General features: G+C 37.8%; 1 protein-coding gene across 3 annotated transcripts in view; it reads right to left on the bottom strand.

Annotated features, from left to right (window-relative positions):
• tsnaxip1 (translin-associated factor X interacting protein 1) overlaps positions 1–23838 on the bottom strand; it is a 76200-nt gene that overhangs the window by 30952 nt on the left and 21410 nt on the right. For all 3 annotated transcript variants that reach the window (XM_063066790.1, XM_063066789.1, XM_063066791.1), the window contains 6 exons: positions 21693–21819; positions 19270–19363; positions 11334–11530; positions 8870–9008; positions 6493–6662; positions 3517–3649 (listed from right to left, as the gene is read on the bottom strand). In XM_063066790.1, coding sequence (XP_062922860.1) covers positions 3517–3649; positions 6493–6662; positions 8870–9008; positions 11334–11530; positions 19270–19363; positions 21693–21819 — 860 coding nt within the window. The remainder of the gene's footprint in view (positions 1–3516; positions 3650–6492; positions 6663–8869; positions 9009–11333; positions 11531–19269; positions 19364–21692; positions 21820–23838) is intronic.

The following is a 23838-nucleotide window of genomic DNA, read 5'->3' on the forward strand; positions in this document are numbered from 1 at the left end:
CAATCCACACTTGCCAGGTCATTTCTGATACCATCAAAACTGGCCTTTCTCCAATTTAGAAACTTAACCCGCGGACCAGAGCTATCTTTTTGCATATTTACTTTGAAACTAATGGCATTGTGATCTGTAGATGCAAAATGTTCCCCTACACAAACTTCTGTCACCTGCCCTGTCTTATTCCCTAACAGCAGATCAAAGGTATCATAAACTCTCTCATTAGGACTTCTATGTAACAATTAAGGAAACTTTCCTGAACACATTTGACAGACACTATCCTATCTAGTCCTTTTACAGTCGGGGAGTCCCAGTCAATATGCAGAAAGTTAAAATCACCTACTATAACAACCTTATGTTTCTTGCAACAGTGTGCGATCTCTCTACAAATTTGGTCTGTAATATTGCCCCATGAACATGGTCACACCTTTGTTATTTTGCAATTCCACCCATAATACCTCACTGGACAAGTTCTCCAGTCAGTCCTGAATGAGCACTGCTGTGACATTTTCCTGATCAGTAAGGCCACCCTCCTCCTTTAATCCATCCTGCTCTATCGCATCTCAGACAATGGAACCCTGTAATATTAAGCTGCCAGTCCTGCCCCTCCTGCAATCAAGTCTCACTAATGGTTACCTGATAATTCCAGGTATTGATCCATGGCCTCAGCTGATCCTCCCTTCCTACGATACTTCTTGCACTGAAATCCATGCAGCTCAGGACGCTAGTCACACTATGCTCTGCCTTTTCATTCTTGACTTTGTCTGAGGTCTTACCAACAGCTGTCTCCACAATCTCTTCACTACAGTATCTGTTCTGGCATTCTGGTTCCCATCCCCCTGCAACTCTAGTTTAAACACCACCATGCTGTATTAACAAACCTTCCCACTAGGATATTAGTCTCCTTCCAGTTCAGCTACAAACCATCTCTTCTGTACAGGTCCCAATTTTTCTGGAAGAGAGCCCAATGATCTAAGAACCTTATGTCCTCCCTCGTACACCAACTCCTTGGCTACGTGTTAAACTGTATAATCTTCCCATTTCTGGCCTCACTAAATTCTATAATCTTCCTATTTCTGGCCTCACTAGCACATGTTACAGGTAGCAATCCTGAGACCACAACTCTGTAGATCATGTCCTTTAACTTACCACCTAACCCCCTGAATTTCCTTTGCAGAATCTAGTTATTCTTCCTACCTATGACATAAATCACGACCTCTTAGCTGTTCACCTTCCCACTTAAGAATGCTGAGGACTCAATCTGAGATGTCCTGGACCCCAGCATCTACCTGGAGGCAACATACCATCTGGGAATCTCGTTCTCACCGATTTTGTTCCCCTAATTAACAAATCCCCATCACCACAGCTCGCCTCTTCTCTCCCTTCCTTTCTGAATCACAGAGTCAGACTCAAAGATCCGATAGCTGTGACTATCCTCTGCTACCTCACCCCCCACCCCCCAACATTAACCAATTGTTAAGGTGGAAGGAAACAGGGGTACTCTGCACTGGTTGGTTAACTCCTCTACCCTTCCTGACTGTCACCCGGTTTCCTGAGTCCTGCACCTTGGGTGTAACTACTTCTCTATATGTACTATCACCCCCTCAGCCTCCCAAATGATCTGGAGTTCATCCAGTTCCAGCTCCAACTTCTTAACACAGCTTGTTAGAGGCTGCAGCTGGATGTACTTCTCACAGGTGTAGTCATCTGGGACACTGGAGGTCTCGCTGCCTTTCCACATCGTGCAAGAGGAGCATGCCACTATTCTGCCTGGCTACTATTCTAAATAAACAAATGTAAAGGGGGAAAAAAGTTCTACCTACAGCTTTTTTTGCATTCCCTGACTGAGGGCTCAAAGAGCTAAAGCATCAAAATCTCCACTCTAACTCGGTCACTCCAACAATGGCCGCTCTGCTTGGCCCTGCCTTACTTTAATTTATTCTTGCTAATCAATCCCAAATGCTGACTGGCTGCTACTCAAAGATCCAAAACTGCTGCGAGTCACTGCCTTTTCTACTCGATCAGTGAACCTGAGTGAATTACGTTGTCTCAAGCTTCTGATCTCTCCAACTGGCCACTGCTCAAAGCTTCCGTTCTAATGTTCCCAATCAGCCTCTTTGTAACTACTGTTTCTGCATAGTTCAGGTGTCTGCAATGCCTTCAACTGATTTAAAAGAATACATAACACTAAAACGTTATTATTTTTGGCCTATTGCAATTTTGCTTATATTGGTTTTATTGAGCCAGATGTACTAGATTCCAACTAAGTGATACAAAGTTTTCATACTCTGCATACTATTTCAAGACAAGTATATGCAAAGTAAATTTTTGACAGATTATCTGATTTTAGCGCAGATCTGTTTTACGGATCTCCATAAATCATGGTAATGATCTTTAAGAGGGGAGATGAGTGTCTTTGCCAGCAGACAATAAAGCAGTATGATGCAAGGTGTTGAAGCAGAGCTTTCCATATTTAACCAGGCAGCCGAAAGAGAATTTGCTTTTCAAAACAGTACCTCAGATTTAGATCATGCTATGAGCAGATTTCAACTACAGACATGTATGTGACTATGACTGTTAAAGCTAGAATTGTCCATAACTTCTCGGCTGAGTATTCATGCAATTTTATCAGTAACATGAACCAGATGATGTCCCAAATGAACTGAAAAGAATAATTTCATCGTTTTCTTTGGTAAAATCAAGAAAGATTACTGTACTTTGTAAGTATGACAGAGTGCACCTATATAGACAATAAGGTTAAACTCAATGACACTGTTTAAACATGGTTAGATTGGCGAGAAATGGAAGTATTCCATACAACAACTCTTTTGACCCTATAAGGCACATTTCTAGCAAATCAGAACTACGTATTCTTGATACATATCTTTTTATCAGGTTAAGAATTGAATACTGAGACTTCAGAGTATGAAGAGCAAGGAGTAATAGAAACATACCAAAGATATTATGTACAAGAATCCACTGCCAACTACAAGGCCTGTTTGTGTCAGTCAAATGGAAGACTGATAATTGACTGTCACATATGGCCATTAAAAAAAAGACAATTCTACACATGCTTTTTGCAACCTTAATTTTCAAATTATGCATTCACATCTTTAATTTAACGGTTTTAATATAGCTGTGGTTCTGTTCACCGTTATTCTCCAAAGGTGTAGGTGTAAGCTTTTAAGCCTGAGCTTGAGCTTTTCCTATGTGGAAGAAACAAACCTGTACTACATTTTTTTTGTAAAATAGCAGCTCTTTAAGTTCTGTAGAAACATGTTTATTCCCACTCCAAATGTTTGAAAGCCAAAATAGATTTCTTGATGGCTGAACATTTTCAATAAGCTAACTCTGGAAATTATAGTGACAGAAGTCTACTACACATGAATCAGGTAAGAATTACATTCTTTTCTTAGTGAAAATGGTTGATGAGTCATAAGTAATAAAAATAGATGATAAAACAATGTTCTTATCTTTGAAAGCTAGCTTTTAATTGAAGCCAAATTGAAATGTGTTATGTACCTGCCATTTTAGTTTTCAGTAGTTCAACTTCTGCACTCAGTTGGTCTCGCTGAAGAATGATTTGCTTGTTAACTTCCAACAGAGTACTGTGTTCCAGTTTCAGCTGAGCAAAATGCTTCTGTAGATTTTCATACTGAAGGAATAAATAAACTTGTAACTATAGTGTTTATAATTCTTGAGCCTAGCAGGGGGAGAAAAAAACTAGAAGGGTAATACTTAATTCTATTCAAAGTATACTAGACTAAGGTACCCTAAACTCCTGAATCCTTAATGCTAAAAGGGCCATATACCAAGCAGATGTTAACCATTTAATTTGTAGATCTTATTGTGAATTTCATTCACTGAACAGTTCATTGTATGCTTCCAATTGTTTCCTTCCCAATAATGTTTTGACAACATATTTTGTTAATTGAAATTAAGGCTCTCATCTCGAGTTATCTACTAGACCAGAGAGCTGAAGCCATGTTCTTAATTACAGTGAAGTAGATCCAGGCATCTGTGCATGTATTCTTCATTGACTGAATACTACAGTTTTGATGTATCATCACTATTCTGAAATACTAGGCTTTCTAATTCAAAATAAAACGTGTTATTCATCTTTGCCAAATGGCTTCATGGTTTGATATGTGGTTGTTATTTGCTTTTCTCTCCACTGGATATCTGAAGTGGGGGTGGGATGGGGTGTGAAACATTATCGCTAAAACTCAGCCTTCTGACAGGGAAGAAAACTGATTCCAATATGTATAAAAATGCTATTTGTAAAGAACCCCATGGAACCAAATGTCACATTTTAACCCTATTCTGGGTAAAGCAATTCTTCCAGAACTTTCTATTGGCTTTATAAACAACACCTAAATTATAAAGTTAAACAATGAGCTTAAAAATAATCTCATGATCCTCAATAATTGAAAAAAGATCAAAGTAATACATTCCTTACAAAAAAAGCTGACTTTAAGATTATGAAAATGGAATGGGGAAATAAACTGAAAATCAAGTTGGCTGACATTAAAATTATTCCAATTGTAGGAAATATTTATGTGGGAGGTAATAAAATTCTTTTGTGTATCACAGTTTTGTGCAGTAGATGAGGAATTTAATCAAAAACCTGATCTCATTTATACTTACTGACTGGATTGAATGGATTGCTACATTTGTTCTGGATTCCCGAAACACAAGACACATTTTTACTTCGAGGCAACTGAACATGCACCATGACAACAAACTATTTGCAATGCAGACTCAGGCATGATTTTGTGAAAAATAACTTTGTGCACTTGTGGCTAGCAACATGAGCAAGCCACTCTTATAAAAAGTAGGGCTTCAAAAGATATGACGGCTGGTTCTGCAATATCTAAAGTGAACCATGCTGACCAGATCCAAAAGCCGTGGAGTCTCTTTTATAGGCATGTAGGTCTTGGATTAGCTTTGGGCTTCCTAATACCAAACAATCAGCCTGACCACATTCCCAATTCCCAAAGCCCTGCCTGCACTTGTAAATCAAAGCATATCCAGAAGCTTCCGTGTCCTGCTTTACATTGTTAGGTTGGTAATATGTCTGATAGTGATAACTTCAAAAAACCCCTATGAATTTGTCAAACATGATTTCAATTTCATAAATCCATGTTAATTCCAATTAATCCTATTCGTTTTTTCCAAATTCCCTGTTCCCACACTTTTTGCTATACAATCAGTAGACACTTCATTAGGTATACCTGCTCATTAATGCAAATATCTAATCAGTAAATCAAGTGGTAGCAACTCATTACATAAAAGCATGCAGGCATAGTCAAGAGGTCAGTTATTGTTCAGAGCAAACATCAGAATGGGGAGAAAACGTGATCCAAGTGACCTTTACTGTGGAGTGATTGTTAGTGCCAATCAGGACGGTTTAAGTACTTCAGAAATCACTGATCTCCTGGGATTTTCACACACAACAGTCTCTTGAGTTTACAAAGAATTATATGAAAAACAAAAATTTTTCAATGAGCGGCAGTTCTATTGGCAAAATCGCCTTGTTAATGAGAGACATCAGAGGAGAATAGCCAGGCTAGCTCAGGCTAACAGGAAAACGACTGTAACTTAAATGAGCACATTACAAAAGTGGTATGCAGAAGAGCATCTTTGAACACATGATGCATTGAATCTTGAAGTGGATGGATTACAGCTGCAGAAGACCATGAACATACACTCATGGGCCACTTTATTAAGTACAGGAGGTACCTAAAAGTGGCCATTGAGTGTAGATTCTAGCATATTCCTCTGAACTGATATCAGACCAGCTGGTCTGTAGTTACCTCTCTTATGGAATTACATTTGCTGTCGTCTGGTTCGTGAGAAGGGTTCCAGAATCAATGGAGTTTGCAGCTAGTGCTTCTTTAGTGTTCTTTGATTGATTTCTCAAAAGCCTTTCTTTTGAAATAACTATTGCTAAATTTTTCAGGCTCTTCATTCATTCAAGATGTCTTCTTCTACTAAAACAGATATAAAATATTGGTTTAATTTTTCTGCCTTTTCCTGTTCCATAGCATCTCTCCTGTTTCCATGTGTAAAGGGATCCGATGTTACATTTTGCTGATCTTTTCCTTTTTAAATTCATATAGAAGCTTATTTGACCTATTTTTGTATTTCTCACTCTTTTACCCTCATACTCTTCTTTTCCATATAAATTTCTTGGACTGCCTGTGCTGAAACCTTAAATTTATGTGAATTCAGTGCATACAATGAAATCTGTTTCAATTTCAAACTCCTTAACTTGAGGACAACCTTATGGATCCACTGTACTTGATCTTGTTATGATTGAATATAAGCCATGAACAAAAAGCATCTTGGAAATTAACAATGAACTCAGAGTCTAATGCTATGGAAGGAACACAGAAAAAGCATCAACATTTCTTGATTCACGATGCAATATACGATAACAGCAAAATTCTGTAATATTTGCAGAAAACATTTTAATTATGGAATACAAGCACATACCTTCTCGGTTAATTCATGATAGATTTTTTCTAAAGATTCAAAATCCCTCCTTGGAATCACATCTCCATACTCTGCCTTCATTGCATTTAGTGTCACTTGCAATGCCTTGAGGTCTTCACGGGCTACTTTCAATGCCAACTTTAGTTTTACACTATCTTCAGCTGCATCAGCTTTCAAAAAAATATAAAATAAGACATTAAAAAACATCTTACCTACATACCTACCTACATTTAATACCTTTCGGTGTTATGCAAGAGGCAAATATCAGTTTTAAACTCATGGGTATTCAGAACAGGTTTTTGCTAAGGTTGGGTTGGGTCAATATAACTGCAGGTTAACTGATTTGAAATGTAGACCTAAACTCAACATGTGCACTTATTCTTAGTAATTGTTCTACTGATAAAACACGCATGTTTTTTTAAAAATGTTCACAAGAAATATGGAACATGAAGCAAGAGAAAGCTGGAGGACATTAAAATAGTAAATAAATCAATTAATTGTAAAATTTATTTAATTTCGCAATCCTTCCACAATCAAATGAGTAAAATACAAACCAGGAAATAAACCAGTGAGACTTACCTCATTGGTTGGAAATTATTGGAGAAGATTCCTAGTGATAGGATCTATTTACATTGGGAAGAGCTTAAGCATATTAGGGATATTTGTGTGGCTTTGCGTGGTGGAGGTCATGTCTTACAAACTTGATTCTTTTAATGAGGTTGAAAAGATTGCTGAAGGTTGCTGAATTTTCAACAAGGTCTCTCACTGTAGGCTGATCTAGAAGATTAAGGTACATGGAATCCATAGAGACTTAGTAGTTCAACTTTCAAATCATCTTGGCCATAGGTGACATTGTGAGGAAGGTTACCAAGGGATGCATCCGGGTGCAAATTAGTTAGAAAAATGGGCGGAGAAATAGCAGATGGGGTTCAATCTGGATAAGTGAACCTGCTGTTTTCATTTGAGCATCAGAGATTGAAGGGTGACCTGACAGAAGTATATAAAATTATGAGAGCTATGAATAGGGTAAATGGCAGTAGTCTTTCTCCGAGGGTGGAAATATTAAATATTGGACAGTATAGCATTAAAGTCAGAGGGGGAAAGTTTAAAGGAGATTTACATAGCATTTTTTTAAAGAAATCTGGAGGGCAGTAGGGACCTGGAACAGACTGCTGGGTGAAGTGGTGAAAGCAGATACGATAGCAATGCTTAAGTGCAGGCAGAATGGGACTAATTTAAGCTGGTTCAGCTTGGCACAGGCAATGTGGGCTAAAGGGCCTGTTTCTTTGCTTTGTTCAGAAGTTCCTGTGTTCAAACATGTCATTTTACTTGCAATAGACATCCATTATTATCTTGCTCATTTTCAGTTCAAGCTAATACAAAATAGATTTTCATTTTGTTCAATGTAGAATATACATTCCCTTTACCCCCTCATTGATACACATCACCACAAGTCCAGGCATTAAGTAGCACACTTAAGAGTTATGGACTCAGACAGATACTGGTGCATTTAAATAGCTAAGCCTATATCGCTTAGCACACAGGATCATTGTCCTTTTATATTTCCTTGTCTAAATAATCACACACAGTACTGAAAATCTCAATTTCATGGGATGGGAGAATTCAGAAACCCAGCAGAAGTGGTTTAAGGACATACATTTCATTTGAAATAAGACTATCAACATTAGAAAAGATTTTAGAAAGTCTCTCCTTCGTCAAATGATAACGATGTACAATTTTAAATTGAATCAATGAATGGCTAGCACAAATTGAAGAAGAGTTAACCAACTTCAAAATCCGCGTCCAATCCTCTGTCATAAGAGTCAAATTGAGTTCCTTTTCCCAATCCTGTTTAATCTTAGATAAAGTTCGCTTATCCCATTGTAATAATAAATCATAAATTCTTCCAGAACCCTTGATAGAAGGGTTCATACTCAGAATAGTATCTAACAGGTCAGCCTCCAATATGTAAGGAAAATTACTTAAATATTTTTGTAAGAAATGTCTAACTTGAAATAAGACATACATTTACTCATCAGGCACCTTGCCCTATGTATAGTGGTACCAATAAGTCTCACATTCTTCATAACAAAGACCCACCCTTCTGAGGAAACCATTAAGGCCTGCAGGCTAATTTAAAGCTATCCCAGTGAAAAGTCTACTTCTAAAGTTCTGATATAAATCTACGCTGTTTAGTCAATAATTAGCAGTGTCTTATGGTATCAGATTACCAAAACTGCCACAAAGAATTGATTTGTGGTGCCACTGCAATTTATCATGAAACCACCATTATAACCCCCATTTTATATGTAACCAGAATAATGATTAGCTAGCTGTTACACAACATAAGTATATAACTCAAATCAATACATTTCACCTTCTTTTGTGTGAGAATCATCTGATGCTTCTTGTTGACTGCGCAGATTATTCAGATCAGAAATCAGAAGTTTGCGTGCATCATTTTGTTCTCGATATCTTTCATACTCGGCTGCCAGATCTTCCTGAAGCTTATGAACCTGGTGGTCATAAAAAGTAACTCAAAATTAGTTTTATGGAATCCCTACAAACCTTTTTCAAAAATAAATTGTGTTTTTAATTGTCATCGGTGAGGAATGTGGATGATGGAATACGAATCAGTCACAAGTGTTCCTAAACAGAGTATGATTAAATACAGAGTTCAGTTCTATCTCATCATAATCAACAATTAGTTGTTGGCAATCTAAATCAAAGAATAGGATAAGAACATGCATGGCATAGTTAGCAGATGACAGTAAAATAGGTAGTATAGTGTACATTGAAGGTTATCATACATTACAGGGCGACCTTGATCAGCTGAGTAAGTGGGCCAAGGAAAGACAAATAGAGTTTAATTTGTCAAGTGCAAGGCATTGAATTTTGGAGTGTCAAACCTAGGTAGAAATTTGACAAAGAATGACAGGGCCCTGGGAAATATTGTAGAACATGGTTCATTGAAAGTGGAGTCACAGGTAGACAGGATGGTGAAGAAAGATTTTGGTTCTCTGGATTTCATAGTGTAAGTCAAGGCAATGAGTGTAAAATTTAGGAGGTCATGATGTGGTTGTACATAGGACATTAGTGAGGTTACACTTGGACTATTGCATTCAATTTTGATCACCCTGCTGTAGAAAAGACATTATTTAACTGGAAACAGTGCAGAAAAGATTTACAAAGATTTTACCAGGACTTGAGGGACTTAATTATAGGGAGAGAGGTTGGACAGGTTAGGACTTTATTCCTTAGATCGTAGGAGACTGAAAGTTGATCTTACAGAGGTACATAAAATCATGAGGGGCATTGATGAGGTTAATGCTCTCAGTCTTTTTTCATCCAAAGTTGGGGGAATAAAGAAAGAAAGGGTATTGGGTTAAGGTGAGAGAGGAGCTTGAGAGGCAACTTTTTCCATACAAAGGGTGCTATCTATGTGGAATCAGCTGCCAGAGGAAATGGGTGAGGCAGGTACAATAATAACTGGTGCATGGATCTGAAAGGTTTAAAAGGTTATAGGCCAAATGCTGAAAAATGGGACTAGATTGAATGGTCCACTTGGGCTGAAGAGTCTGTTTCCATGCTGTGTAACTCTGACTCTAAATAAAGTCGTAGGGAAACAAAATGCTCCATGGATATTTGGTATCAGCCTGCATAAATAAAAACCAGAAGACACAGTAGATGAAAGACCAAATGCTGGTAATGTGGAGTATAGATGGTCAGTACGGACACAATGGGCCAAGGGGCTTATCTTTGTGCTATTTGACTCAATGACTCTTTAAATCAGAAGACTCAAAGAGAACTAAATTCCAGGATGAAAGATCATGGTACAGTTTTTCCTGGGTTCCATAGGTATAATTGAGAACACAAATGCAGAGAAGAAAAAGTATTGTTTTATCTCACACAAAAAGGAAGTAAATTTCAAACATGATGTCAAACCATGGTCCATCTTCTCTTCCAAGATGACTGCTACTGCTCAAAGTGCAGATGAATTTTCCAGGCGAACTGACCTAAATTTTATCCCCCAACTATTATCACATAAAAGAAAGAATATCTGTATACACATCTTATTTCAGTTTATTTACTGTCAAATTTGCAACCACTTTCTCCCACACTGCCACAATGATTAATGAGTGATCATGACACCATTCACAAATGTAAATCCTTTCCTTTTCTATTCTGGATAACAAAATCTACGTATTGAGTTTAACTGATAGTTTAATTTTTAAAAATAGTGCAACACTGCATCATATCCATCAGACACACCACCAATATGGCAACAAAATAGTATCATCCAGGGCTGAAGTAAATTACAATCATTGCTAAGTCTTACACCAATTAAAAATCTAAATGTTTATGAATTAGATTGCTGAAGCATCACTATGGAGGTGAGCTTGTAAATAATGTTGAGTTGGCTTTAAATTCTGATGGAACCATACCAAAACAAAGGAATCAGTATACTGCAAAAGGGCAAAACAATTATAAATGGATTTGTGATGAAGAATTTTTCTTTCTAGTTTGAAAGAATAATCTGTTTGTGTGACTATGGGAGCAGTATTGTAATGTAAATCAGATTATCCTAAAATACACATGATTTGGGAAGAAGTCATATGGTTCCAATTATTTAGATCAAGCCAAAAAACAGCAAATGGAGGAAAGACTGCCCCCCCCCCAGCATCCTAATAAACTCTTTATTATGTGCAACAAACAAGACACCAGCATTTGTAAAAATATTAGAAGCCAAGTGGTACCAGTTTTAGTCTAATCTCTCGTGCCTTTGTATCATATGGTATAGCATGGTACTTAATATACAAGTTTCACATGAATTTACTGACCTGGGTCTTTAGGGAATCCTGCACTTCCATTAAATTATCAATTTTTTCAAGTAGCTGTGTTCTTTCACGCCTCAGTGATTGGATCTCAAATTTTTCTTTTTCACACAGGGCAAGAATCCTCTGTTCACAGTTCTCGGTTGTGGTTACAAGCATGTTTTGTAATGGCTCCAACTCACGGATTCGATTTCGCTGCTGAGCTGAGAACCCAAAGATATTACTTAATTCAAGACACAGATATGAGGGAAATTTAATCCTATATCTAAATGTTCTTGCAATAATTTTTAAAACAAAATCCACACACATTTTTTCCAAGAAATAAGTTTTTCCTAGTAGGAAAGATATGATTATCTTTAAATAGTCAGACTTGGAGGGAAAGATGTGACATCAGATTTCAATTACACTTTTTCTCCTCCATACTTTAAACCTCGGAATATCCTTAAGACTATCCCATTTTGGAACCCAATGAAGTTGAAATAGGTTGGAGAAAGTAGAGTTTTCTTAAATGTGAAAGAAAAACATCAATCTTACAGTGATTTGAATTAATTTAAATTTTACATCCATTCCACAGTACGAGGGAGTAAAAATCTTTGCATTATGACTCCATCACAATGCACATGGAAATTTATAAGTCTAATGGCTTGTAGAAAGAAGTTGTCATGTAACATGTTAGTCCTGGCTTTTATGCTATGGTACCATTTGCCAGACGGAAGCAGCTGAAACAGTTTATTGTTGGGGTGACCGGTGTCCCCGATGATCTTCCAGGCCGCCTTTATGTACCTGCTGCTGTAAATGTCCTCAATGGATCCCAGAGGCACACACTGGTCACCGACCTCCATGCAGAATATGACCTGTCTACAACCACTCTTTGCCTTCTGTGGGCAAGCCAATTCTGGATCCACAAAGCAAGGTCCCGTTGGATCCCATGCCTCCTTACTTTCTCCATAAGCCTTACATGGGGTACCTTATCAAATGCCTTGCTGAAATCCATGTACACTACATCTACTGCTCTACCTTCATCAACATGTTTAGTCACATCCGCAAAAAATTCAGTCAGGCTTGTAAGGCACGACCTGCCTTTGACAAAGCCACGCTGACTATTCCTAATCATATTATGCCTCTCCAAATGTTCATAAATCCTGCCTCACAAAATCTTTTCCATCAACTTACCAACCACTGAAGTAAGACTCATTGGTCTATAATTTCCTGGGCTATCTCTACTCAGTTCAGTTCAGTTTCGTTTATTATCATTTAGAAATGCATGCATTAAAAATGATACTCCCTTTCTTGAATAAAGGAACAACATCTACAACCCTCCGATCCTCTGGAACCTCTAATGTCCCCATTAATGATGCAAAGATTATTGCCAGAGGCTCAGCAATATCTTCCCTCGCCTCCCACAGTAGCCTGGGGTACATCTCGTCCGGTCCCAGAGACTCATCAACTTGATGCTTTCCAAAAGCTCCAGCACATCCTCTTTCTTTATGCCTATATGCTCAAGCTTTTCAATCCATTGTAACTCATCCCTACAACCGCCAAGATCCTTTTCCACAGTGAATACTGAAGCAAAGTATTCATTAAGTACCTTTGCTAGCTCCTCCAGTTCCATACACATGTTTCCACTGTCACACTTGATTGGTCCTATTCTCTCATGCCTTATCCTATTGCTCTTCACATACTTGTAGAATGCCTTGGGGTTTTCATTAATCCTGTCCGCCAAGGTCTTCTCATGGCCCCTTAGGCTCTCCTAATTCCTTTTTTGTAAAATTTTGTTTTTATTTGGATAAGGAATTCACAAGTATCATGTACTTTTTTCACATGTATAACCTTTTCCTTTTTTTATACGTATAAAACTATAATTATTTATACATTCTTAAGTACACATTGAGATGATATAAAAAGAAATTAGACACTTAAATAGATAATTATGTACAGTAGAAATTCTAATCTATTAGGCTAAGTAATGGTGTTAATTTTTAAGAAAAGTAGTAATAATAGTGGATTAGTAATAGTTTCCATACATCTCTTCTGGACCATTTCTTCTGGTCCAAAATGTTGTATGTAAGCCTATGTAACAACCATTGTAGGTGTTTATATCCTAACTTGTTCATGCTTGCTCCTGCCCCCAAACATAATTATCCGATCCCTATGTACTTATTTACTTAATTTTATCATTTTTTATCCCTTACCCAAATCTTTTCCTTTACTTGTATTAATTCTCTATTTTCCAAACAAAAAAAAGACTAAAACAGTAAACATTTAGACTAGGGGTGCTTACATTAGCAATTTTACTGTGTTGATGAGAAGAGCAGTATAAATCATTAGGAGATTCAGCTAAAGTCTGCTTGCATTGGGATTACATATTCAATCCATCTATTCCAGATTTGATAAAATTTTTCTTTTTGAATTCTCAGGGAGTAAGTCAACTTTTCCATTTTAAATATTTCCAAGATAATTTCATGCCAATCTTCTAATGTAGGTGGTATTGGATTTAGCCACTTTCTAGTGATTGATTTCTTACTTGCCGCTAAGAAGGCCTGCAGCAACTTTATGTCTTCCTTCTGTTCAAAAAACAATACATGCCCCAAATAGAGCGTCTCAAAGTTCAGAGGTATCTGGGTCCTAAGTACCTTAACTATGTTCTATGAATACCTTTCCAATATAGACTTAATTTAGGACAATCCCAGAAAATATGGAAATGATTTGCCTCCTTGGAGCCGCACTTTCTCCAACACGTCACGTTTGTATCTTTATATTTTTCCTGATATGGGGGCTCTCCTAATTTCATTCTTAAGTTCCTTCCTGCTAGCCTTCTAGATCTCTATCATTACCTAGTTTTCGAAGCTTTCATAAGCTTTTCTTTTCTTCTTGACTAGATTTTCAACAGCCTTTGCACACGATTCCTGTACCCTACAATCCTTTTCCTGTCTCATTGGAATGTACCTGTGCAGCACACCACACAAATGTCCTCTGAATATTTGCCACATTTCTGCCGTACATTTCCCTGAGAACATCTGTTCCCAATTTATGCTTCCAACTTCTTGCCTGATAGCTTCATATTTTCCCTTGCTCCAATTAAAAGCTTTTCTAACTTGTCTGTTCCTATCCCTCTCCAATACTATGGTAAAGGAGATAGAAATGTGATCACTATCTCCAAAATGCTCTCCCACTGAGAGACCTGACACCTGACCAGGTTCATTTCCCAATACCAGATCAAGTACAGCCTTTCCTCTTGAAGGCTTATCTACATATTGTGTCAGGAAACCTTCCTGAACACACCTAACAAACTCCACTCCATCTAAACCCCTTGCTCTAGGGAGATGCCAATCAATATTTGGGAAATTAAGATCTCCCACCATGACAACCCTGTTATTACTACACCTTTCCAGAATCTATCTACCTATCTGCTCCTTATGTCCCTGTTAATATTGGGTGGTCTATAAAAACACCCAGTAAAATTATTGACCCCTTCCTGTTTCTAACTTCCACCCACAGAGACTCAGTAGACAATCCCTCCATGACTTCCTCCTTTTCTGCAGCCATGACACTATCTCTGATCAACAGTGCCACACCCCCACCTCTTTTGCCTCTCTCCCTGTCCTTTCTGAAACATCTAAAGCCTGGCACTCGAAGTAACCATTCCTGCCCCTGAGCCATCCAAGTCTCTGTAATGGCCACAACACCATAGCTCCAAGTACTGATCCATGCTCTAAGTTCATCTGCTTTGTTCATGATGCTTCTTGCATTAAAAAAGACACATCCCAAAGCATCGGTCTGAGCGTATTCCTTCTCTATCACCTGCCTATCCTCCCTCTTGCACTGTCTCCAAGATTTCTCTACTTGTGAGCCAATCGCCCCTTCCTCCGTCTCTTCAGTTCGGTTCCCACCCACCAGCAATTCTAGTTTAAACTCTTCCCAATAGCCTTAGCAAACCTCCCTGCCAGGATATTGGTCTCCCTCGGATTCAAGGGCAACCCATCCTTTTTGTAGAGGTCACGCCTGTCCCAAAGAGGTTCCAATGATTCAGAAATCTGAATCCCTGCCCCCTGCCACGCATTTATCCTCCACCTCACTCTATTCCTATACTCACTGTTGCATGGGCAAACTTCAGACAATGGGGTTGTGTTAATTGCCCTGCATCAACTATAGGTTTAAGGAATTTATTCTATTATAAATAAGTTCAGGGAAGTTTGTAATTAGTTTGCCCTAACCAAGGTATTTGAATTTTCAGACAAGTGTCCCACTATAGCTATGCAATTCAAAGGAAACATTGTCAACACAGAGTTACGATGTGGGTGATGTCATTGTAACTACTGAATCGCCTATTGATCTTAAGAGTATAAAAATGTGATGTACTTTTGAGTTTGTGAAACTCTAATGCAAGGATATTTAAAAGAATGTCTTCTTGTTATGATGAATAAAGACTTCTATATTACCAGCTTCAGTGTCTCTGATCAGAGTCATAATACTGTTGCTATTAAAGGGTACAAACCTCATAGGAGCAAGGCTGTGGTGGATACAAAAGTTTGCTGCAAATACAAACAATATTGCCAGCAATTAAGTAGTTAGAAGATAGGCTTTATTCCAAAGCAGTTATACTTTGGAATGGCTGGGAAGCTCAAATGCAAGTGTGCAGCAGGTTGCCACAGAGTATATGTGTCATGAGTGAGGATGTAGATATCATGAGTGTTTTCTGTGAAATTTGGATTTACCAGTGGAGGGTTTTGGTTATGAGTAGATATCAGCTGTACTTTCAGATAGTGGAAGCCCTTCCAGTTAATCTTCTGATGTGACACCATCAAAAAATTGAGAGTGTGATCAATGGTTCCCTGTACCTTTGAAAAGTCCTGGCAGACCACATACTGCTTCCGATTTTTTCCAATACTGGAATGAATTTCGCAGTGCTGAAAGAAAGAACCCCAGTAATCTTCCTAATGTAGAGGTCATATGCACGTTACCAACTCAAGCCTTATTGTAGACCGAAACAAAACATTCAATGCCACTCTGACCTTAACAGCCATTATTATGGCTGATTTGGGCTGCATTTCTAACAAATTTCTGATCTTTGTGACTACTTATGTGAAGTAGAGTGTCCTGAGAAATCGTGCTTCATAGAAGTGGCCCCTCATCCTTTCTGGATAGAGCATTATCATCGGTACCCCACTATCAACATGCTAAAGGTCAACATAGAATAGATCTGCAAAAACTAGGCAGATCAATTGTGTTTAGTCAAGTCAAGTTTATTGTCATTTCGACCATAAGCTGCTGGTACAGTGCACAGTAAAAATGAAACAACATTCCTCCAGGACCCTGGTGTTACAGGAAACAACACAAAACTACACTAGACTATGTGAGACAGCACAAGGCTACACTAGACTACGTAAAACAAACATAAAAACTGCACTAGACTACAGACCTGCAGAGGACTACATAAAGTGCACAAAACAGTGCAGGGCAGTACAATAATTAATAATAATAATTAAAAGTCTTGGTTGTGCTTGATTGCTGAATAACATGCTGATGCAAAGGCCATGGGAGTCCAGTCCTCAACCACATCAGCAGTCAGGTGCTTGGAAGGTAGCTTGCTCAGCAGTCAGCAGACCCTCTGGATCTGTCTACCTTCTAAATGGAAACAAGAGAAAGCACAGATCAACCAACAGCCCTTCAGCTTGTTGGCAGATCTGGCTGTAAGTCTTGTGAAGGTAAACTTGCCATTTTTTGAATCATGTGGAGAAAATTTGCCATATCAGTTTGCTCCTCCATTTATTTTTAAATTACTGTTGCAGGTTTATAATGGACAGTGGGGGTAGGTTAGAAAGGAGAAAAAGATAGCTGATTACAGCATTGTTTTTTTCTTGCCAGGAATGTGACAAAGATATCAACATATCTCCTCGTTAATAATTGTTTAGTTTGAAAATCACTTGAATTTGAAATCTCAGGTTACATGAGACATGGTATTATTGACATTTCAATAAATTTTTCCACTGTCAAAATCAATTTATTATCACTGACATGTATCAACAAATGTGTTGGTTTGCAGCAATAGTACAGTGTAATACATGAAAATTTACCATAAGTTACAATAAGAAATGTAAAAAATGGTCCTTTCAGAAATCTGATGGCAGAGGGGAAGAAGCTGTTCTTAAAACATTGAGTGTATGTCTTCAGGTATGTCTTCAGGTCAAAAGCTTTAAGTTCCTTGGGGTCAATATCACAAATGACCTGACTTGGTCCAACCAAGCAGAGTTCACTGCCAAGAAGGCCCATCAGCACCTTTACTTCGTGAGAAAACTAAAGAAATTTGGCCTGTCCCCTAAAACCCTCACTAATTTTTATAGATGCACCGTAGAAAGCATTCTTCTAGGGTGCATCACAACCTGGTATGGAAGTTGTCCTGTCCAAGACCGAAAGAAGCTGCAGAAGATCGTGAACACGGCACAGCACATCACACAAACTAATCTTCCATCCTTGGACTCACTTTACACCGCACGCTGTCAGAGCAGTGCTGCCAGGATAATCAAGGACACCACCCACCCAGCCAACACACTTTTCGTCCCTCTTCCCTCCGGGAGAAGGTTCAGGAGCTTGAAGACTTGTACGTTCAGATTTGGGAACAGCTTCTTTCCAACTGTGATAAGACTGCTGAATGGATCCTGACCCGGATCTGGGCCGTACCCTCCAAATATCTGGACCTGCCTCTCGGTTTTTTTGCACTACCTTACTTTCCATTTTTCTATTTTTTATTTATGATTTATAATTTAACTTTTTAATATTTACTAATTTTTACTATTTCTAATATTTAATATTTGTAATCCAGGGAGTGGGAAGCGCAGAATCAAATATCGCTGTGATGATTGTACATTCTAGTATCAATTGTTTGGTGACAATAAAGAATAAAGTAAAAGGCTCCTGTACCTCCTCCTTGATGGTAGCAATCAGAAGAGGGCATGTCTTGGATGGTGACAGCCCTTAAAGATGGATGTCGCCTTCTTGAGGCATCACCTATTGAAGATGTCCTTGATGGTGTGGAGATGAACGCCCAGGATGGAGCTGGCTGAGTTTATAACCCTGAGTCCTGATGAAGGGTCTCGGCCCGAAACGTCGACTGTACCTCTTCCTAGAGATGTTGCCTGGCCTGCTGCATTCACCAGCAACTTTGATGTGTGTTGCTTGAGTTTATAACCCTTGCAGTTTTCTTCCGATCCTGTACACTTGTGCCTCCATACCAGACAGTGATACAATAAGTCAGAATGCTTTCCATAGTACATGTGTAGAAATTTGCTGGAGCCTTTGGTGACATGCCAAATCTCCTCAAACCCCTAATGGAATATAGCCACTGGCGTGCCTTCTTCATAATTGCATCAATACTGTATGTTGGGCCCAAGATAGATCTTCGGAGATGTTGCTTGTGTATTATGTGTCCTTTGCCAGCTCATCCAGGATTCTAGGCTTTATGTGGAATTCTAAGTACTAAAAAGTTACTTACAATTAGGTCAACACTGCTAAGTCTAATTCTGTCTACCAATGGTCCTGCTGAAGTCAACGACTAGCAACCAGGAATGAGAAGCCCCCTAATCCCAGGATCATCACTTTGAAATCAATGGTATCACAACTGCCGCTATGCTTATTGGGTTCAATTTATTCAGCCATTGATCAAACCAGGAAAAGTCCTGCTTATTATAATTGCAGAACTCAATGAATAAACCACTAACGATCTCTTGATAACAACTCTAATCGGAAATATTTATACAAAATTATTTGTGTTATATTTACATTGTTATCCGTTGAATTAATGGACGTCATTCATTGAATTAATAGATACTTTCAAACTAGAGTAAATCATCAGTTAGCAAGCCATGTGATAGAAGATCAGAGACTTCTTTCTTATTCGCTTTGTGTGAAGTGTACTACAGAAATACAGTGTGAGAAAATTACATACCCAGGGCAATTTCATATTCATTCTTGATGGCAGATAGCAATGGCTTGTAGGTTTTTAAATCTTCAATGAAATATTCAAACACTTCACGGTAAGCCTTTGTAGAAAGCAGAATAATTAGTCCTCGATAACAAAATGTGGGGTTTAAGTTGGTTTATCTCAGTAAATTAACAAATACTTACTATGGGCTGAGAGTAAATAATGTTAAACTTTCCATATGAACTGCATCTGCTTATGTTGTACTTAATCTAAATATTCTGGAGAGCTTTCTTGAGTCCTATTATGCGAAATAAATGTCAGAGTGATGAAAACAAAGCCCAAGATCATTGATGATAGGGGCACAAAATAAACTTCCAGCTGACAACTGGAAAATTTTACACAGATTGAGGAAAGGGAATACTTTGTGAATGAGTACAGTCTTTTAGGTATATATTATATATTCACATAAAATCAGAATTCAAAAGATCTGCAAACATGTTTTATTTTTTAGTGCCGAAATAAAGGCCTGGCCATTCATGACGGAAATGATCAGAAATTACTTCTAGCAATAATGAAAAGGACTGTGGAAACTCGATTGTTCAGAAGAACCAGGGCCGAGATTGATAGTTTTAGATCCTAAGGGAATTTAGGGATTCACGGTTAGTGCAGGAAGAGACATGGAGGTAGAAGATCAGCCTGATTTTACTGAATGATGCAGCAGACACAAGAAACTGAATACCTTATTCCTAGTTTTTTTTGTATTCTTATATCTTTAGTTAAGATTGGAATTACCTTACACCCCAAAATCTTCAGTTGATTAAAGACAACCTGTATAAATTAATAAGAAGTAGGTCATGCCTGATGACTCTTATTGAACTTCTTGGTGAGAAGAGCAAAGCCATAGGCAGGACAATATCTGTTAATGTTATTTATTGGAGTCCAGGAGGAATTGCATAAAGTCTTGCATAAGGAAGTCTGAGTGAAAGTTAAAGCTTATATATTTGAGAACAAAATATTGATTAGTTCAGGATAGTGGCTCAGGAGCAGTACAAAAAGAACAGCAATGAAGATCTATTATCTAATTGGGAGGATACATCTGGTGATGACCCACAGGCAAACACCATAATTAGCTACACTGTGCAGATTCTATTTCCTGTACAAAATATCTTTTTTACAATGAATGGGTTGTTTCATTACTTGCCATTGTTATGTGAAAATTGTATTGTGTTTGAAATGGTCACAAAGGTAAAACGGCTTTGTGCACATTCTGGGTTATCCTTCCCGTGGTGTACTAGTGAAGATATACGCACTTGTGCATAATACAATAAACTCAACTTTGATTCTCTTTTTTGCAATTATTTTCTGCTGAACAGTTTCTATCATCGCTTGTATCTATTGAATAATTATTAATAATACTAAGTTGCTATTTGGCAACAAGATTTTTGCACTGATTGTAATTTAATACAAATGCACATTATTTTTCCTGGGCAATGATTGGTTGATATATTTTCAGCTGAATTTAAGTCAGAGGGGGTTGGGTTTTATTCCTAGAAAAGGAATTGGTTAATTTATTCAGGTACACACTTTCCACTCTCACCACTTGAAAGAATGATTCTTACTGCCTTCTTGTTTGAGAGGTTTCAGTAGCTGTCTAACTCACCTCAGTTGCTATACTTCATTCAGTAGTGACATTGTTTATTGGTTGGAACAAAGATCACTAAGCAACATGAATAGAAACTCTTAACTGACTTTACTGGGCAAGGAGTAAAATGATCAATTGTTTATCGCTCTTCATTATTCTCTGTCATCACTTCCTTTGGAATGAGCCATAACATTCAAAGTAATACTTCAAATTAAGCTGATCATGACATACAGCAGAGAATCCATTTACCACCCATTTTCACTAATCCTGCATTAATCATATTTTTGATTCTTCTTATCAGCTCCTCACAGATCCTAGCTCTCAGTAAATACTAAAAGCAATTTAAAATAGCTGTTTAACCTACCAACCTGCATATCTTTGGAATGTAACTATCCCTTTAACAATTAGTCCTTATCTATATCATTTAGTTGTTAACTATACCAATTAGTACTTAAGAATTCCTGACCTCAACCTTTGAACAATTTCAAAACTGCATTGCATTAAAAGTGATACTTTAATTGTGTACATTAAAAGTGTATTCCATCTTCTTAATTTGAATTACTGGATATTATTGACTTTATTAGTAAAAGGCTTTGAATAATAGATATAAACTGAAATTTAGTTTAATGACAAATAGATCATTTACCCAATAAAGTATCAACAGAATGTAATTGTTTTGTGGAGTGTTGATAACTCTAGTTCCTTATAAACTCAAAAGTGTCAGATTAATTGTTTAATTGATTAATCAGTGGCTCTACATAGTACAAAAATGTCATCCACATCTGAGCAGTAATTTTATACACACTTGTAGATTAACTTCTTGAGCATTGGGCGCATTTGGATCCAAGACTTGGAGCTCTTTTCTCAAGTGGTCTTCCAACTTTTCCAAGAATCGAGGTTTTAGAGTATTGCTTGCATATGCAGGACCATACCTGTAGGGTTAAAATGGGCATTACAAGTAATTAGATGGGCTAATAGCACATTAGCATTCATTGCAGGAGGATTGGAATTTAGAAATATTGTACTGATACTGATGAGGCTGTACCTGTTATAGTCTTGTTCCGCTTATTTAAGAAAGAATATACTAGTATTAGAGACAGTCCAGAATAGATTTATTCAGTTAATTCTTGGGATGAGAGGTGTGTGCTGTCAAGAATGCCTAAAAGGGATAGAGCTACATTCCTTTGGGTTTAGAAGAATGGGGGATCATCTTATTAAACATGCAGCCTCATAAGGGGAAATGGTAGGGCAGATGTTGGATGTTTCTGCTCGTAAGAGAGTCCCAAATAAATGAGCAGTTACAAGAGAAGTGAGGTGGTCATTTATAATTGAGATATGTGGAATTAGTTCTTGCAGAAAGTGGTGAATCTCTGGAATAATTAACCTCAAAGTGTGAAGAAGCTATATCATTGGAGATACTTACAAGGAGATAGATTAATTGCTTAAATATCATGAAATGGAGTGCAATATGGAGCAAGTTCAAAAGAAAATTTGAATCCTGAGTTAAATCAGCCATGATCGTATTAAATGGTGGACAGGTTAGAGGAGCCAGGTGCCCTACTACTGTTCCAATTTTCTTGAGTAATTAAAACCATAATCAAGTTCTTTTTTCAAAATAATTGCACAATTATCTTTCTATTCCCTTGACAGTCTAAACTATATTAAATATAACTATAATGTAATTTTAAATGCATTGTTAATGTTATGTTACATTATGTCATAATATATTATTAATGAATGTAGCAACTGATAATTTTAATTTAAAATAAACTGGTTGAAGTTACTTTGTTTCTTTTAAACTGGGGTTGTCTTATTTTTATGTCTGGGTGTTTGCTTTTGAAGTCATAGCCAAATTTCTTAATTATTGAAAATATTTCTCAAGGATTTGAGAGCTCTTGTACAAGGAGAGGGTTCAAAGATATAAACACAAGAGATTTTGCAGATGCTGGAAATCCTGATCAACACACACTGAATGTTGGAGGAACTCAGCAAATCAGGCAGCATCTGTGGACACTTTGGCACACATCCTTCAGTAGGACTAGAAAGGAAGGGAGCAGAAGCCAGAATAAGAAGGTTAGATGAGGGGAAGGAGTACAGGTTATCAGGTGATAGGTGAAACCAGGCGAGAGGGAGTGTGGGTGAGTAGGGGAGAGGGGTTAGGTAAGAAGCTGGGCGGGTATAGGTGGAAGATATAAAGGGCTGAGGGAGGAATCTGATAGGAAGAGACCATGGAAGGAAGGAACCAAAGGGAGGTGAAGGGCAGGGGAGAACAAGTGAGAGGGGAATGGAAAGAGAGAGAAGAAGGGAGGGATGGAAAAATTACTCTAAGTTAGAGAAATCAATGTTCATGGCATTAGTTTGGAGGCTACCCAGAGAGAATATGAGGTTTTGTTCCTCCAACCCATTTGGCCTCATTATGTTATAGTGGGAATGGGAAGTCAAACTGTAATGGACAGTAACCAGGAGAGTTTACCTTCTGCAGCAGACAGAGCAAAGGTGCTTGACAACGTGGTGAAAAGGCAGGTGCTGCTAGGGCCCATGCAAATGCCATGGCTACACATTTAGTTGGGAGAAATTAGGAGGAGCCAAAGGAGAAATTTGGCTTAAATTCCAAATTTAGCTGAAGAAAAGGACTCAATGAGAGTTGAATTGAATGAAAGACTTGTCAAAAAATAGATTTCAAAATACATTTTCTAAGAAGTCTGTAATCAAGACCAAGGAGACATTTCTTCACTGAAGGGGGCCATGAAACTTCTGAATTCTCCGAGCCAGAAGTCTGTAAATACTCTTGTTATTTAATATATTCAAAAGTAAAAATGACCTATTTTTGGAGTCTAGGGGAAATCAAGAGATATTGAGTGGAAAAATACAAATGAACTATATTTCTGCTTTATTCCCACATACCTTGAAGAAAGGCTGATCAGTCATGAGCTAATTAGATAATGCAACAG

The sequence above is a fragment of the Mobula hypostoma genome, chromosome 14 (assembly GCF_963921235.1).
Source record: "Mobula hypostoma chromosome 14, sMobHyp1.1, whole genome shotgun sequence".
Taxonomy (NCBI): domain Eukaryota; kingdom Metazoa; phylum Chordata; class Chondrichthyes; order Myliobatiformes; family Myliobatidae; genus Mobula; species Mobula hypostoma.